An 18,473-nucleotide genomic window follows, 5' to 3' on the forward strand; every position below is an offset into this window, starting at 1 on the left:
TAACCTTCCTAAATTCTGTGAAAACAGTAAAAGTATACAAACTGTCCTATAAAACCTGTCTTTTTTACACAGCTGTTACTATACAGATGTTGTTAAAGAAAAATATGTCTCTGTGTTGACCTACACTTCTTTAAACTGGTAGTTTTATAATTCATTCATAGAAAACCAGTATGAATAAATAATGTAATGCATAAATCACACTCAAAACAAAGTCTTGGGATTATCTTCTACACAGTAATTTGCACCTATACATTTTATTTCCTTTATTTTCATTGCTCAAATTTCCACTTTTACCTTCCCTCTATCTCTATACCAGCAAAGAAAATATTCTGCTAAGGTCATCAATTATTCAGTATACCGAGAGTTGGGAAAGCTCCTCCCTGGAGCAACGCTGAATCTTAAAAACCGGTGAAGTTTATTATCTATTTTTAGCATCAGCAGTATTCCAGCTTGTGTCTGCTCCTCTGGAAACTGCTTCTGCTCTACTCCAAACTGGTGGTCAAGTGTTCAAGTGAAGCAGCACTGAAATGTGATCTCCAGAGGTGGATCACAGTGAATCCTTCAACTTATGTTTTAAGAGTCTTTCATGCTCAGGTGACTTACAGTATATGAACGTAGTATAGCGTATATTAGTTTAAAAACCTCACCCTGACAGTGATACGTTCCACTCTCATATAACAAATAGGCTTTACTTGAATACTGGCTTCCCAAACATGATTATCTATGAGCAGTAGGAAGCTCACTGAGGTCTCCTCTTGCTCACTTTGATGAACCACAATATGCCAGCAAATTCATAGGACTGGTCAGGGTGACCAGAATTTTAACTGAGACTGATTACAGCTGCCATTTCAGCAAACTATGAATCATATTAACTGACAGGAAAGATGAGAGTAGTGTGATTTTATTTATAAAAGCAAATGCTGACAAACTGAGGAGGCTAGTAGATAAATATATCAGAATTTAAAGAAGATGTTCACCTGCACTTCTGCTATTGACCAGCATGAACTCCTCAGACTGCAAGGAAAAGTCAGAATGCCTATAAAAGTGGATGGCCCGATGGGTTTATATCCTCAGTCACAAGTTTCACGTCTTCTTCAATAAACCATGATGTTCCTTTTGAAAACTATGGTGTGAACAGAACGCTTTATAGCCTGGGTCCCATGTGGTTGACAAGTTGCCGCTGTCTGAGCTTGCAGTGTCCTCACATTCTCACTCTGACCTCCTCTAGCTTGTGATGTCTATAAAACATGTCAACAGCCAAACTGCCAAACTCGAGGCTTCAACACAGTCATCCGCAAGAACGGGCGTCAGTGGTTGCTGCCATCCTTTAAGTGTACTTTGTGTCAATAATATGGGGTTATTCTGGGGTTTTATCAATGAGGAAAACACAGAAAACACAGACATCTGAACAGTAAGTACAAATTCTGAAAAAACACTTAGAATCGTAGGAAATTACTGGAAGCTTTTGCAAAATCAATCTTCTAATACCCTTCTGTTATTTGCATGCTAATTACAGTGCTTTGTCTGCATGGTTCAAATCTCTTGACATCTTGTTTGAAAACTTAAAATAGTTATATCTGCAGGGGCAAAACTAAACTCTGTGGCGATGTGCAGTGCATGCAGGACTCTCTGTTCTTTGCTCCGCTTGTGTCTAACTAGTCAGGGGGAAGCCCTGGTGTTCTGCAGCTAAAAGCCCCACCATATAATGAATAATGAATTCCCCATCCAGTCTATCCGCATACTAGTTCAAAGGCATCTATCGTTATGCATGGACCGGCAACGAGCCACACAGCTCTATGCTAATGGCCCTTAACTCCAGGGGCTGGACAGAGCCTACTGAGCCATGCAAATGTTTTACTGCTAAGGTTGAAGAAGACGACGATGGGGAGGATGTGATGAGGACCCGGGGGCTGGGGAAAAGATGTACGCCTGGCCACCAGCAGCACACAACACTGCAACATTTTCACACAGGCACACACTCACACAGGCTCGGAAACTACTGTAAGCGCAATTCATCCCATAGAAAGCTTGATCGTGTTATTGATGCTGAGCGACACTAACTACCTCCCCAGCACTCCGAGACTGAGATGTGAGAATTGGGAGAGGTTGTCATAAGAAATCACATTTCAGCCTCACCATTTAGTTCATACCAGTTATATGCAGAGTCAAAGATATTTTGGGATTCATTTGTCTGGTTTTCTTCTTTTTAGTTTTACGTCATGATACAAAAAACAATGCTGCTTCTACAGGGACTGTACACATAAAGCGCGTGTCTGTGATTGTGTGTGTGGGGGTCTGTGTGTGTGTGTGTGTGTGTGTGTGGGTGTGCCTGTGTGACTAGGCTAAGTTTGTGCAGTCATTTCAGCATTTTCCTGATTAAACTGAAAACAAAAGCCCCTGTTATCAGGGAAGGAAGCAGCACTCTGCTTGTGAGCCATCAAACAAAGAACATTTTTCTCTGTTAAAACCAGCAGCTTAAAATGAGAAAAAAACAGAAAGCCTGATGTGAAACCTCCTCTGGGAAGGTACTGTATATATTTGAGAGTGCTTTCCTGTTTGTTTTTCATTTTTCATTCCTTGGCTTTATCCCCTACCTCTGTTCTGTCTCTTTGGCTTCTGCTCTGTGTGGATTTCCTACTGCACCTCGCTCTTGATCCCTTGGCCTTCATTTCTTTCTTATTTCCCCTCTCTGCTCCTTTACACGAGTCTACATTTGAATTCATCATAATGCTGGTTTCACAGTGCAGTGGGAGCTTGCAGAAATAGTACTGGGAATATTTCCCAGAATTTGAAAGCAACCAAAATCAGAGACTTACCAACCAGCACCCGAGGGACTCAGGTAAATCCTTTGGGTTTTCAAAGAGATGCTCAGAGCAATGCAGCTGCTCAGAATAATGCAATTTGCTAGATTTAAAATAAAACATTGAAACTTTCTTTTATAAATGAAAGAAACCTCTAAGTTGGAAAGAAGGGCTTTTTAAGGAACCACCTTTTTCCTAACTAAAGCAGTGGAGCATGAAATGCCCAGTTTAATTGCAACACTGTTCAACACTGCCTCGCCTCTCTAACCTTGATAGACCATAAGTGAACATAGGAGGGTGATTAAAAGCCACTTGGTGAGATGCCAGCCACATGCAGGGAAGAGCCACTCATGAATGGTTGCAAATTTTTGAATCAGAACAGTAATGAGGTGTTAAAGCAAGATCCCTCAGCCTAGGTTAGCATTGGCATGCTGGGAGTTATCCAAGTGTCTGTATGAGCATTAAGAAATTACAACAGTGGGGTCTTGGTGGCGCATTTTTATCTAAGCCTTCACACTGTTCACACTGGAAATCATCACACATCCACAACAGTCAGCCAAAAAATGAAATAACTCAAATAACATTACAACACTTTCCTATTATTGAGTTTTTTAGTTTATATATGTAGATCATTGACAAGAATGGATACGGATACCGACTACAGAATGGAGCAGTTGTCAGCCACCTCCTGTACATGGATGACATCAAGCTGTATGCCAAGAGTGAACGAGATATCGATTCACTGCTCCACACCACCAGGATATACAGCAATGGTATTGGAATGTCATTCGGACTGGAGAAATGTTGTCGGATGATAACAAAAAGAGGGAAGGTAGTCAGAACTGAGGGGATTGAACTACCAGAAGGCAACATTGCAGACATAGATGACAGCTACAAGTACCTGGGGATCCCACAGGCAAATGGGAACCATGAAGAGGTCGCTAAAAAAACTGCAACCACCAAGTACCTGCAGAGGGTCAGGCAAGTCCTGAGGAGTCAGCTGAACGGTAAGAACAAGATCCGAGCTATCAACAGCTACGCCCTGCCATTGATCAGGTAATCTGTTGGGATAATAAGCTGGCCAAAGGAGGAGATTCCCTAGCTGGGCCCATGTCCTCATTGTAGGTTTGACAGCATTTTAGTAGGTAGAGGTGAATGCTTGTACATGAATTGAGCTGCGGTTTGGGGAAGGCCTCGAAGGGGACTGGCGACGGCTCCTGGGCCTGGCAGATCCCCATGTACTAAATAGGAGTGAACGAGTGAAGAGTTGAAGAATTGAGAACAAGGAGGGAGGGAGGGTGGGGCACGTAAATGAAAATGAACAGCTTGCAGAACTGGGGGAACCTATAAAGATGACAACCGGAAGGAGCGTGTTTGGAGGCGTGGTCCCGCTCCTGAAATTCCGATACATAATCTCCAATAGAAGCCACTGACATCAAGACAAGGAAGCTCCTGACCATGCACGAAGGGTTTCATCCCAAGTCCAGCATCCCGAGGCTGTATGCTAAGCGGAAGGAAGGACGCCGGTGACTGGTGAGTATCAGCACCACGGTCCAGGATGAGACAAGAAACATCCACGAATACATCAGTAAGATGGCCCCAACCGACCGCATGCTCAGTGAAAACCATAGGCAGCAGAAACCCAAGAATGAGGAGGAAGAGGAGGCACCATCATGGAAGGACAAGCCCCTGCACGGTATGTACCACCTGCAGGTAGCGGAGGTGGCTGATATCCAGAAATCATACCAGTGACTGGACAAAGCCGGACTGAAAGACAGCACAGAGGCACTAATTATGGCAGCACAGGAACAAGCTCTGAGTACAAGATCCATAGAGGCTGGGCTCTATCACACCAGGCAAGACCCCAGGTACAGGCTGTGTAAAGATGCCCCTGAGACAATCCAGCACATAACAGCAGGGTGTAAGATGCTAGCAGGCAGGGCATACATGGAACGCCATAACCAAGTGGCTGGCATAGTGTACAGAAACATCTGTGCCGAATACGGCCTGGAAGTCCCGAAGTCAAAATGGGAGATGACCCCTAGGGTGGTGGAGAATAACCAAGCTAAGATCCTGTGGGACCTCCAGATACAGACATATACATATATACATATATATATATATAGTGTATTTTGTGTGTTTGCTCAATAAATCGCTGCACCCTTTTGCCATTGTCCCAGCAAAATATAAATAAATGAAGGGCGGCTCAAGACTTTTGCACAGTATTCAGTATAACTGTACTTTTTGATGTACATTTGTATTGCTAACAGTTTTCCTCTAAGGCATCTCCATTTACAGTATTCAACTGCATTCTTAAAGGAAGTGGTATTACTGAACAATGGATCCTCTATTTTTAGAGCAGTTTCTTACACTCTGTGCATGTACATTGCTTCACTTTGTATTCACCTTTTATTTGCACTCTGTATGCTGGTATAGAGTCAAGCACTTCGAAAATCCTGGTGTAGAGTAAAGATGGACAAAGTACAAAAATGGGCAAAATTTCTATCTATGTCATCCGACATTCATTTGGCAGCTTTCGGGGGATAAAGTTCTTACTCACGAACACAGCAGGCTTGTACACTTGTACTCAATACAGTTAGAATAATTCAGCTGACTCGCTTAATTCAAATAAAGGCTAGCATCCCTAAAATGTGCTAGACTTTATTTGAATTAAATAAAGATTTTGTTAAACGGCTGTCAATGTTTTGGATAAAACTGCTTCTAAAGATATTAACATCAAATTACCAATAAACCACTTAGAGCCTTACAGTGATCATTTCAGTCATTACCAACAATGTGTCTTTTTTTCACCTTTTCCACCTCAATTCAATAACAGAACCTGCAGCCAGTGAAATCAGCCGATTCTGGATTCTTAATAATTGCTGATTGGTCACCATTGACACGGGTTATTGTATGACAAATCAAATAAAGATACTGACCTCATTAAAGTGTGCCACCTCCTCACAGTTCTCTGCTACACGGCTGTAGAAGGACAGACCTGAAAAATAAGGAGGAATTTAGTCATTAAAACCTGGTTCAGTAACACCATTGTGCCTGTTGTCATCTCACTTTGAGTGGGTGGGCTCACTGCATGGGGCACGTACAAAGCATGAGAAAAAGCAGTCAGTTGGTGTTTACTTAAACCTGCATTAATGATGAAACAATTCAGTTTTAAGACTGTATCCAAAGTAGCAAGCAGGTAAGTGATTATTGTAGCTCTGTGCACTGTGATGTGGGGTTTCTTTGTAGCCACAGGACTTGGCGTTGACCATGAATCTCCCTGTATACCAAAGTTTTCTAGAGTCAAATGTTTTAAACATGTAAAGCTTGGCCTGTGTTGGAGACGCAACAGGACAATAATCCAGCAGCAAATCTACATCAGAATGGCTGAAAAAGAAAATAATCAAGATATAATCAAAATCTAAACCTGGACCTCTGCATAAACAAACCCACACTCAATGACCTGAAGCAACATTGTAAAGAAAAGTGGGAAAACATTCCTTCTCAACAACGTGAAAGACTGATAGTCATACAGAAAAAAATTATTTCAAGTTATAATTGCTAAAGGTGTTCTACAAGTGACTTAATTCAATAAGGGTGCACTTGGTCTTGTCAGGTGCAGGTTAGCAACCTGAATCCATCAGTTCACTGAGACGTTTATTAAAGTGAAAATGGGGTGACATAAAATCAGCCTACTCATCTCATAAAGAGCTGCGAAAAGACAAATGATACTTTAAGTACCTGACAAATGTAAATATGAAACAGCTGCGTGGAATCACCAGAGGCAGAAAAGAAATGTAGACAATTAAATGACTACAGTGTGACTCACTGTGCGACACAGAGAGACTGCAGAAGAATGTAAAGAATACAAATTAAAAGTGCATTTTTCCATTATTAGAGCTAAAAGTATGTGCATCAGCTAATGAAAGCTGTTGTCTACTCAGAGTTTATATTGGGAAAGGAAGCTTTCATTGAACAGTAACCTGACTCACTCATGCGACCTGGCTGTTGTGCTCACCTGGTTGCTTTGTGATGCTTATGAATGGTCCTGCACCACAGTGTGCATTCTGCTTTGTTCTGATAGTTTGCTTTGTGCATCTGAGCCTTTATGAAGCTCTGTTGATGTCTATTTGTGTGCTTGTGGGCACATCAGCTGCCATACACAGGGAGACACACAAACGCATACAGAGACCTACAATGTTAATTACAGTCCCTGTCAGTTTGGCTGTAATAATGAGGGTAAATGGAGTAAATACATTCTGCCAGGCTCAGATATTTTAGATATTATAAGTGCAGAAAGTATCTTTTCACACATTCAAAAGCACAAAACCTTCAGGTTTTGGTAAAATTATCGTTATAATTTTACCATTTACCAAATATGACTCTAGTTTATAATCCCACTTCCAAGTGTTCCTGCCTTCACTCCTACACTCTCTTGAACCTTATAAATCCCCCAAACCTTTGAATTTTATTTTAGAAAATAAACACCACTTCAGTGTCGGAGAGGGAGAGAGACAATATTCCTCCTACATTATTGAAAAGAGCGGCACTGCTGTCATACCAGTGTTTTCATCCAACTAGATGTGGGCTTAGAAAAGCAGACCATGTGACACTTATGTAAGGTGCTCCACACCAAACTAAAACAACATTCTGCTAATCAGCGCGGCTTTTGGCCTTGATGAAACAGTCAAAGATAAAGAGTTAAAGAGCTGCTATGAAGGACCTGAGCTGTAAGAAAGAAAAGGAGCAGAGAGTCTTTTTTTGTTATCGCAAGCAGATAGATGAAAATCAAAAGAATGAAAGATGGAGAACACTGTGTAAGTCTGAAATGCACATGAATGAAGAGGGCACAGAGGTGCATTTAAGGCTTTCTTAAGTTTTGCAAGAATGTGGTTAAAGCAGAAAAGTCGAGTGTTGAGTAGAAACATGGAAACATTTGTTTTTTTTAATGTATTTTAATCTCTGCAGCTCTGTACTGAGATTTAATTTTACCTTATCTCCTGGTGCATTAGGGGGCAGTAAGTGGCATTACAAGCTGAATAGGTGCCCTAATTTAAAAAGTAAACATACCAAGTGTCTGTTTGTAGAATAAAGTGCTACACAGAGGAAAGGAATTTTAAAAATATCCGCAGGATACAAGAAATTGCCCCAAACTCTGTTCCTGTCCTGTGAATCAGGAAGACTCTGAGTAATAAAAAGAACAAACAAACTGTCCAAGCGGCTGTTATAAGTGCCTAGAGATAAAAGAGAGGTTTGATAAGTGCCAACGTAGAGGAAGACAGTCTGGTTGAATAAACTGAAAATTAATATTGTAAAGCACAGAGATAAGGTTTCATTAATTCTTGCATGGAGTATGGCTCTGTATTGCTGCAGGCTACTCAGAAGAGGAGCAACAACAGCCGAAGTGCAGCTCTCTGATAAAGCCAAGAGCTGCTGATAACATAACCAGAATTCATCAACGACATGTCGGGAAATCAATTACATTTTGAAGACCCTCCTTTGAAGGGACTTGACTTGATTTATTGTTTCTGACAGCAAATAATAACAACCAGATAAAGTTAGATCAGAGATAGAACATCACGTCGCATTTAATCCATTTTTATTAGCTGTCTTTATTGCACTGGCTTGAAGCTTTTTTATTACACCTTTTCCCCCTTTCAGAGATATCATGTTGATTCAGCTTCGGGGTGGTTATAGGACTCTTCTACCTTACAAAAATAAGCATCTGATGATGACAAAATACCTCAAAAATAGAGACCTTAAAAGACCTTTGATCAGTAATTGCTGATTTCCGTAAGCAGCAAAGGGTTGACAAAAAATATATCTGATATTTAACATATTCATACTTATACTCATACACTTCCCAGATGCTAGATAACAAGGCAGAAAGCTGGGGTACAAAGAAATGCCAGAATAATGACTGAATGAGTTTCTCACACCAGACGCCCTAAAAACAGATATAAACTGAAGCTGTTCTGTAATTAAAAATGGCCCCAAACTCCTCCTGAACTTAGTGCAGGTCTAATTCACCACTACGCAAAGCACCAAAGCACTTATTTCCCTGGCAGGCCGCTTCCTCTCCAGACAGGAAGCATTTTAAACTCTAAGTGCTCAGGAAACTCCACTGACAGCCTGAACCAAAAACCCACAGCACCGGAGGATATGTGGGGATGCCAGGCTGATTAAGACACTGTGATTAACACACAAATTTGGGAAGTATTTAAAAAATTATTATTTAGCTCAAATAAATGAATAATTAAACTTAAATGCACTGGAAGAATGGAGAAGAAATTGTGAGACTGAGAAAAAATGAAAAGATTTAAAATTGGAGATGAAATTTCCCAGTCAGCAGCTGAGTGGCTATTAATAAATATGCTTGAACTCTTTAACTGGATAATTTTGAATATGCAATTATTCAGCTTTTGGATGAAACTGATTCACTAAATGTTGAGCGTGATGTTCGACCATACCTGTAGCCACCCTCTTTCACCTTTCCTGTGACTCTGCTATTCCTTCATATCTGTTTACTTCAACAAACTCATGCTAGTGGATCACAAAGGAAATTCCTATTCAGGTCATGGACCTTTTTTGTTTTTTAATAGAAAACCCTCAGAGCTCACACAGAGTTTTGATTGAATGAAAATCAGCAAAAAGCCAAAAGTGGAACAAGTTTTTAAATAGTACTGAAAGCACAAGTACAAGATGTTCAAACAAGATCATCTCATAGAACTTTGACTGGGTGCACTGACTTTCAGGACACTTAAGTTATTCCTGACCTCAAACCAAGTTTTTAGCCTTAACATCAACATTAAGTAGATCCACTATAAAGGCTAGTTTTCTTTATGGCTGAGCCTCATTTGACTTGTGAGTTTTTGACATCTCTACATCATCAATGTGATTTCTAAAAAAAACCCTCACCACCTTATATATATTTGATTGTTTAAGATAAAAAAGAAGCTAAAACTGAGTTTTTTCAGTTTTAAAAGTCACAATAATTTCTGATATTTAACAGCTTTTTTTATTTGTCAGAAGGTTCAATAAATACTCGAGTTTAAAAAATGGTTTGGGGTTAATGTATGTTTCTAAAATATACAAATAAAAACAGATACACACAAAATTTTCCTTGAACTTTTAAAAAAAATATACATGGATGAAATGGAGCTACTCTGCTGACAGATGGACTTTGGAGGAAAGAGCGGACAATCCAGTCACTGACTGTGAAGGCACGGTTCATAGAATATCCAGACCCTGGTGCAATCACTGCAGCACAGACCACTGCACTAGAAGTTATCCTTTTTTTTCCCCAACACACACACACACACACACACACACACTGAGAGGAAAGGAGGCAGCAGTGCTCTTGTAGCATCTTCTCCAGTTGTGATGCTGCGTTGATAACAACAGGGACTGAGCACCTGTCAGTGGACTGATCACTGTCCAGGGTGCTGAAAAACACATCCTGTCTCAGTTTCTTTCACATTATTTTGCTCACACACCCAGCACACAGAAACCAAACGATAAGCACGTGAAACACATGAATAAATCAACTAAAATATTTTTTTCCACAACTCATTTCGTCTTCTCATCTCATCTGAGAGAGAGTGCAAGGTCGTGGCTACAATTCTGACCCCTAGATTTGAGTGAATTGGTTATTACAACAAAGATCTTACACAGAACATTCCCAAAGCTCCATCTTTAGCCACATCTTTAGCAATCGATGCCATCAGCTTAGTCAGCACTGGCCTCTTACCCACATTGTTCTAGTAAGTTGAAAGTAAGTTAATAAAATAACTGAAAATCAGTGATGAGAAATCGATGTTTCAGGGATGCCGAGATTGGTGTTTTTTCCTCTTTTATGATACATTTAAAAATAGAAGAGATAAAAGCTTTGATTTTACATTCACCATTCTTGGCAGAAATGGTATTAAAGTCCGTTTTTGTGGTACTTTACATGATGTATATAACATATAACGAAAAAAAAGACAGAATTTAATTTATTAGTATTTTACCATATTAACGAATATAATGAAATAAAACGTAAGGCTTGGATACTCGATCAGTCTTTGTGATATAGACCAGTTATTGTGTTTTGCCTGCAACTAAACTCTTTTTCTCGCTCTTCCAACTTTTTATGCAGCGGCTGACTGGCTCTCATCACATTGTGTAATACAACGCAAATCAGGGCACAGCACACAGCGCGACTCGGTTTCCAAACACACACGGCTTCAACATACAGAAGAAGAATAAAAAAAATATATATCCTTACCCCTGAATGTAACTTTGGCGATCTTGTCACCTTTCCCTCGCAGGTGAGCGACCGTCTTCAGGTGAACCATTAAAGCCATCATTAGTCCAGTCTGGTGGGGGCGGGAGTAATTTTACTCCACACAGATAAAACTTGAATCGATTTGGTGCAATCTGCGTTTAATGATGTCTTGGTGAGCCTTTCTTTGCGGGCTGGAGTCGGTGGACCCAAAAATCGTTTTCTATCCGGGCAACATGAATACTTTACGTGCGTTTCTTTAAAAGAAAAAAACAAACAAACAAACAAACAAAAAAATAATCCAAAAACCAAAAATGAATTAACCACAGGCTCCAGTTAACATTCCCTCCTACTCCGTGCTCCGTGGCTGCTGTCTATCGCACATCTCTGAGCTGGCTCTTGGTTTTACTCTGCTCGTTGCGCAGGAAGGGCGGGGGTGGGCTTCAACTACAGAGAGATGATGCTCTAATTGCGGGGGGGAAACAAAACAAAAAAAAAAACAGACCAGGCTTGGGATTCGGAGGAAAACCCTACCGCTGTTTGAAAGACATTAAAAAAACAATTCTTAGCCATGAATCTAGACCTACTGTACTTCACATTTTACTTTGAAATAAAAAGATAATCTTGTTACAATAAACTTTGAACCCTACAAACTGTTTGTTGCCACGCCCACATTATACTGCAACTCCCCGATGCCTTAGCTGTGGGTCAACATGGCGAACAGGTGAGGTGAACATCGTCCTTTTCTGACCTTTGGCCAACAGTTCCTGCTGAAGAGGCGTCAGGATAGCCGCAAACAACAGAAACATGTTGACTCACCTACCACCAAATCTACTGCAGTATGCACGCTCACCGGCCACTTTATTAGGTACTGCTCCTTTGACATAAACACAACCAAAGCATGGCTCTGTCCTGCCCTGTATCAGAGGTTCAGGTGATGGTGTACTGTCTCTTTGATATTTAGCATATTTGGGCCATTGAGTACCACAAGAGCATTGCTCCACAGCCTACCTGAGTATTGCTGCTGACCCACCATGTCCATCTCTTTATGACCACAGTGTACCCATCATCTGATGACTGCTTCCAGTACGATAATAGACCACATTACAAAGCTCAACTCACCTTAAACTTGTTTCTTGAGCATGACAGTGAGTTCACTATACTTAAATGACCTTCACAGTGACAAGATCTCAATCCAATAGCGCATTTTTGAGATGTAGTAGATTGGTGCCGACAAATCTGCAGTAACTGGGCTTAAATCTCAGAGGAATGTTTTTAGCAGCTTGTTGGATCTATGTCAGGAAGAATTACGGCAAAAAAGAGGGTCCAAACCAGTACTAACAAGGTTTACCTAATGAAGTGGGATATGAGTATATCTGTATTTGGTATGAGAAAAGTTAAGGCGGTAGGTTTCTTTGGGCTCCTCTTTTTAGATTTGAAAAATAGTTATCATTCAGCAGTAATGGGTATCACTGTAAAGATACCAAGAGTACAACTGTGTGAAAACCTTTGGTTTGATGCAGTGTTCAGATGTGTAAGTCTGCAAACAACAGCAGAGAAGCTCTACATCTGCTCGCTCGTATAGTGTTCCTCACAGCATGAAACCAAAACTTCAGAGCTGTGAGTTTCTTCAGGAATGCCACTGTTTTCTGGTTGCAAAGGCAGCAGCAGGAGTTCCTGTGACAGCATTGTGATGCTTCTGGTCCTTAACATCCCAGGAGCAGTGCTCAGCACTCTGAGTTTTTGACAACTTCTGTCAGAGGAGAGTCAAATATTCTGCTAAGAATGGATTCCAAACAAATACACATATGCTGTGTTATAAACTGAGAAAACAGCATCATAGTCTAAATTGGTTTAAACGGGGTATAAAAGATGACTACAACACCCAATTTTAGGGATTATCTATGAGCACCTTCAAACAAATTATGGAAAACACAACAGCAGACTGAAATGAACAATCCCCTAATTTATCATCTTTGTACAAAGAAAAATAAAGATTCCAAAAGAAGACACACCAGCCAACATGCCATCCTTTATTCTGTAACAAAACACAAATCAGTTGTGTTTTAAATAAAGTTAGGTATGAAAGAATTCAGTTTAGAGCATAATGCAACAAAGACAAAAAGGATCAACAAAGTAAAGACACAATAATGATAGAACTGGGACACACACTATACTTTAACACCTACTGATATAAACCCTACTAGACAGTGAGTCTATGTGGATACAGTAAATCTGGTGAGATGGCCCAGTATTGTATCACAAACACACAAAAACTTGTCTCTTCACTTGAGGTAATCGGGAGTACCTGGCATAAACAGCCTCAGGCGTGTGTATAACAAGAGAAAACACCTTTCTGCCACATAGGCTGAAGTACAGTCTCTCTCTCTCTGGTGTGAATGAGTGACAGTCTGTAAGTATCTTTTGTTTAAATTATGTATTGCGGTTTGCACTGACTCTTGTATGAGAGAGAGAGAGAGATGAGTAATAAAGTAACTAATACTGAAAAAACCCCAATTTAATCTGTGCAAATGACACAAAGCCAGCAGCGCTGCAGACATCAAAGCTGCATCTTGTTATTATTCTAATTTTTTAAAAAATCTGAATTTTTGTGCCACTGCTTCCTAATATCAAAGTGTGGTTAAAAACCGCGTCCCTGGTTTAAACCCTTTAGTTCTCTTGTCTTTTCCTCTGGGGAGGGTTCCAACCCTGTGTTAGAAAGGTTCTGGATGAATAACTTTGATGTAAAAGACATCAAAGTCATTCATAAATTAAGTCATGTGCAAATGATTGACATTGTTTTCCAGTAGTGATATGAGCTTTAGCCAGCAGAGGGAACTGTTGGAAAACTGTTGGCTGGGCCATACTGGTACAGATGGACATAGAGATGTTTTCATGACAATACCAATGGAGACACTCATTAAAATAACTGTCAGTTCAGTCATTTTTGCTACCATATTGTCGCAGGCTGTATGAGACATTTGCTGTTATAACATTAAAGCTGCGGAGACTCAGGTCGTTTGGAGTGGAGGGCCCACTCCTGAAGACCTTCTATGACTCTGTGGTGGCCTCAGCCATCTTTTATGGTGTGGTCTGCTGGGGTGGCAACATCTCCGCCGGGGACAGGAAGAGACTGAACAGGCTGATCCGCAGGGCCAGCTCTGTTCTAGGATGCCCTCTGGACCCAGTGGAGGTGGTGAGTGACAGGAGAATGGCGGCTAAGCTGTCATCCCTGTTGGACAACATCTCCCACCCCATGCATGAGACTGTGACAGCACTGAGCAGCTCCTTCAGTGGCAGGCTGCGGCACCCACGGTGTGGGACGGAGAGATTTCGCAGGTCTTTCCTCCCCACTGCTGTCAGACTCCACAATAAAGACTTTAACTGATCAAACACACACATCCACAAATGTGCAATAATACTAATGTGCAATAATCTTTTCTGGCATCGTTGTATTTTTACTCAATTGTATATAGCACTTGTACTCTATTTTTATCTCATTGTATATTTTATTCTATTTTATTCTACTGTATATAGTATTTTATTCTATTCTGTACAGTTGTGTACTGTATTTATTCTTATTTTATTTTATTATAATTTTTGCTTCATAACTTTTGCACTGTCCACTTCCTGCTGTGACAAAACAAATTTCCCACGTGTGGGACTAATAAAGGTTATCTTATCTTATCTTAAAGCAGCGGTCCCCAACCCCCGGGCCTCGGACCGGTACCGGTCCGTGAGTCGTTCGGTACCGGGCCGCGAGAGTTGAGGTTCAGGTGTGAAATGTATGGTTTTCAGGGTTTTTATCGGTTTTCAGCGTTATTTTGTTATTGTTTTTATCGTTAACTCGGTTTTCCTGGGTCTTTTCACGTGTGTTATGAATAAATCTTCTTTTTTTCGGTACCGGCACTAGTTTTATTTTGTTGTATTCATCCGCGACACCTCATTGCCGGTCCGTGAAAATATTGTCGGGCATAAACCGGTCCGTGGCGCAAAAAAGGTTGGGGACCGCTGTCTTAAAGGACAGCAGAACCCAGAAGATCTCTAAGAAATCAGAGAAGCTCTGTCATTCAAAAAATGAGTAGAAAATCTTCCTGACTTCAGTGTGGTGGGAAAAGAAATAAACAATATATATTAATAGTTCAGTTATAGAGAAAAATAGATATAAATCAGTTTACTGCAACATGACATCACACCTTTTTTTTTTTTTTTTTTTTTTTTTTTTTTTTTTTTGAAAGGCAAAAGGTTCAGATTATATCCAAAACAACAGTGGATATAAGCCATAGTATTACTAGGTCAGTGTATACACTATTCGACAATTAGTTCCAGTTTTCTCCTCAATGCCTCCTTTTATTGACAACAACAGTCTGCTCCATCTAGTGGTTAAATTAATTCTTCGGAAAATTGATGTAATTATGAACTTTGTCTCCACGGATTAGATCATCATGTGCTGGAATTTTACTTGGCCCACGATTCTGTTCTCTCACACCTGGTGCACGGATGGTGTCATGGAAAGGTTTAATCCTGGGGTGGATCAGGTGGGCTGGAAGAATAATATTGATAGTCGTATAGAGAACTTGAGAATATCATAGAGGCTTAAAAGGTAGATATTGGCTTTATTTTTATTTTTTTAATAAATGACGGATCCGTAGGTCTGTTATAATCTAGTACTTCTCAAGTCCTCCCATTTTTTCCATCTCTATACCTGCTTCCAGCCTTTAAAGCTTTGGATGCAATCATCCTGGTTACCTCCAGAGGGAGACATTTTCTCATTTTCTCTCTTTCATATTAGTATTTTATCTAGAAATTAATGATTAGCTTAACTTCATGGAATTTAGAAAAAAAAAATCCAAGTCTCCATATTTGTAATCAGCACTCTGGCCTCAGTCTGTATGGTTTTTTTTTTGGGGGGGGGTTGTTAGTTAGTTAGTTAGTTTTCCTCTTCATAACATTTTATGATTTGAAAAGCAGCCTCGAAACACTTGTTTCAAATCACAAACGACTAATAAGGCATTAATAATGTATTTGTGTGCAGGTTTACCGATGTAAAGGAGAGGCAGTTCACGGCGAAGCATTCCCATCGGCAGATGGGAGGGAAGAGGGCTGATGTGTCCCAGCCCTCTGCATCCAGCTGGTGCGTCGCACCACAGCAGTAGTTCGCCACACTCACCATGGCTTTAGCCACAGGCAGGACGCTCGTGGTACTATTTCTTACGCTTTGTGGGCCAGGATGCAGCTGGGCAGGTAAAACGTTGATTTACTCTTTCATAAGCAGGTGCAATTAGAGCACTTACGTGTAAAGCAGTTTGATACTTGTTTTCTCTGATTATCCAGGTACTGTTGCTTTCTTGTCCACTCGTGAAGAGAAAGTTGAACTTATCAAAGAGGTCACGTGCCTTGTGATTGGATATTTAAAATGCATTCAAAAGAAGCTGTTCATATTAACGAGTTTAAAAAAAAGGGGGGAATCCTAGAATGTGCAGGTATTTGCATGTGTGCACGTCTGTGTCCACGTTTCCATTTGCAGAAAACAAATTAGATTAATTGCATCATATTTAACTCACTGGGACGCTTCATTTCAAGCGTGCAGTTTAAGTCATTATCAGATGTGAACGATTTTGTTTAAATGAGAGCTATTAGAGAAAATATGAAGTGACAGCATTTTTCACCCATGAAACTTTGTGGGGGGAAACTATGATGCAGGACCGAGCAGTTATGGAACAAGTCCTTTCCTTAGTGGCCACATCCGAAAGTAACTGTGATGCATGGTTAGGAGATGATGACAAATTTCTGGCGACATCATGAAATACTGTGAGTGGTGGCATATTAAATATGGAACTAATTCAGCTGAATGTGGAGATAAATGGCTTTAAAGCGACTTTGATTAATGACTAGAAGTGAAGGAGTTGATTTGAGATGTCACATCATCCATCAGCTATAGTCGGGAATGGCTGGACAGTGAAGTGAAGCAGATTTTGAACCCAGGAGACTATGCGGGTTTTTTGTTGATTCATAGGCTGGCAGGATTTTACTAGAAAGGCATAGTGATATATCAGATGTGCAGCGAATTTTTGACAAGCCCAGAGAGTGCAAACCACAGCAGCACATATGTTTTTGAAGTTTCTTAAGTGCTGTTTGTAAAATCAATTTTCAGGGAAAGTATTCAACATCCTCCAGACAGTGAAAACATTCAAAATATCAAACGTGCCATAAAGCCCAAGGAGTTTCACAGAGGACAAAGGTAATCTTTTTGGCTTGGGCTTAAAGGCCAGACTTTCCTTCACCCTCCCCTTCCTCCTCGATTTTATTCAGTTCACTTATTTTGTCAGCTGATCTGTAGGCTTCTATATGCCTCCCTCTCAAATGTAAGCACTTAGCGTATGAGATCACTGCTTTCACTGAATATAGGCAGCTGCCATTTATTGTGGTCCTTTCTCTGAGTCATTTTCTTTTCCATCGTTTTGGAAGTCTTTTCAGAGCGTCACATTAATTCACTTCCACACATTTACACCTGGGAGCCACTGCAGCTACAGCTCACTGCTGCAGCAGATTGGACCAGTTTCGAGTTAAATGCCTTCCTCTCGGGCATCTTGACAGCAGTTGCTAAGAGAGAGGAGAGTGTTACTCATTAACTTTCTCCGCTCACATATCATCAGCCCGTCACTCTGAAATTATTCACAAAAGAGGATGAGTATGCTCGTGGGGATATCTGAACACCTACGCAGGGGCAGTGCAGGAAAAACGAAATCTGCCTATCAACTTCTGGAATTTACACGAACTGTGTGGAGAGCACGAGGGACAGGGAGTGAGGAGAAGGAATCATGTCCTTGCAGGTCACTGGAATTTCATTACGCTGCTCCAGTTCACATGTCAGGATTCTTCAAGGGAGACTACATGGCAGAGTTTTAGGATGAGGAGTTTCATAACTTCAACTTTTTTACTTCAGGAAAATAGAGACTTGCTGAGAGGCTTTTTCCCCCTGCATATTTCTAATATTGCTAATGCTTTCCGTAATCTTTAATCACCTGACCCTATGCCCCTGCTCACCTGCACCTCGGCTGCATATCAAACCTGCCAGCAACAGCATGTCTCGTGTCATGATGTCATCTCTGGGCACCGTTCCACTTGCTTTAACAAGTACCACCTGGCCTATGAGCACCCTGTCAAAGCTTGATTTGAGCATATTAGATCTGCTGTGAGAAGATAGACAATAAACTAACACTATGAGGCGTCAGACCTCATCACTAACTGCTTTGAATAATTGCTTAGAATAACTTTGGAAAGGTTTTTTATAAAAGGAAAGTCACATGTGAGCACCAGCACAGAAAAGCTAAATATGCTGTTAGATCCCAAATGTTCTGGCCTGCTTCTGATTGTAGATGTCATGTGCCATAAACGTTTTATATGGA

At 40.6% G+C, this 18,473-nt stretch overlaps 2 protein-coding genes across 5 annotated transcripts in view; one reads left to right on the forward strand and one right to left on the reverse strand.

Moving 5' to 3' along the window:
- otofa (otoferlin a) overlaps nucleotides 1-11,405 on the reverse strand; it is an 81,335-nt gene extending 69,930 nt beyond the window's left edge. Inside the window, exons 1-2 of the mRNA XM_039598799.1 lie at nucleotides 11,068-11,405; nucleotides 5,741-5,799 (exon numbers count right to left, since the gene is read on the reverse strand). Of these exons, the coding sequence (XP_039454733.1) occupies nucleotides 5,741-5,799; nucleotides 11,068-11,149 (141 nt within the window). The 5' untranslated portion in view covers nucleotides 11,150-11,405. The remainder of the gene's footprint in view (nucleotides 1-5,740; nucleotides 5,800-11,067) is intronic.
- A 4,602-nt stretch (nucleotides 11,406-16,007) lies between these two features.
- fndc1 (fibronectin type III domain containing 1) overlaps nucleotides 16,008-18,473 on the forward strand; it is a 49,546-nt gene continuing 47,080 nt past the window's right edge. For 2 of the 4 annotated variants that reach the window (XM_039599019.1, XM_039599018.1), the window contains exon 1: nucleotides 16,008-16,308. In XM_039599019.1, coding sequence (XP_039454953.1) covers nucleotides 16,236-16,308 — 73 coding nt within the window. In that variant the 5' untranslated portion in view covers nucleotides 16,008-16,235. The remainder of the gene's footprint in view (nucleotides 16,309-18,473) is intronic. The other 2 variants (XM_039599016.1, XM_039599017.1) reach the window with 1 other exon arrangement.

The sequence above is a fragment of the Oreochromis aureus genome, linkage group 15, assembly GCF_013358895.1.
Source record: "Oreochromis aureus strain Israel breed Guangdong linkage group 15, ZZ_aureus, whole genome shotgun sequence".
Lineage (NCBI taxonomy): Eukaryota > Metazoa > Chordata > Actinopteri > Cichliformes > Cichlidae > Oreochromis > Oreochromis aureus.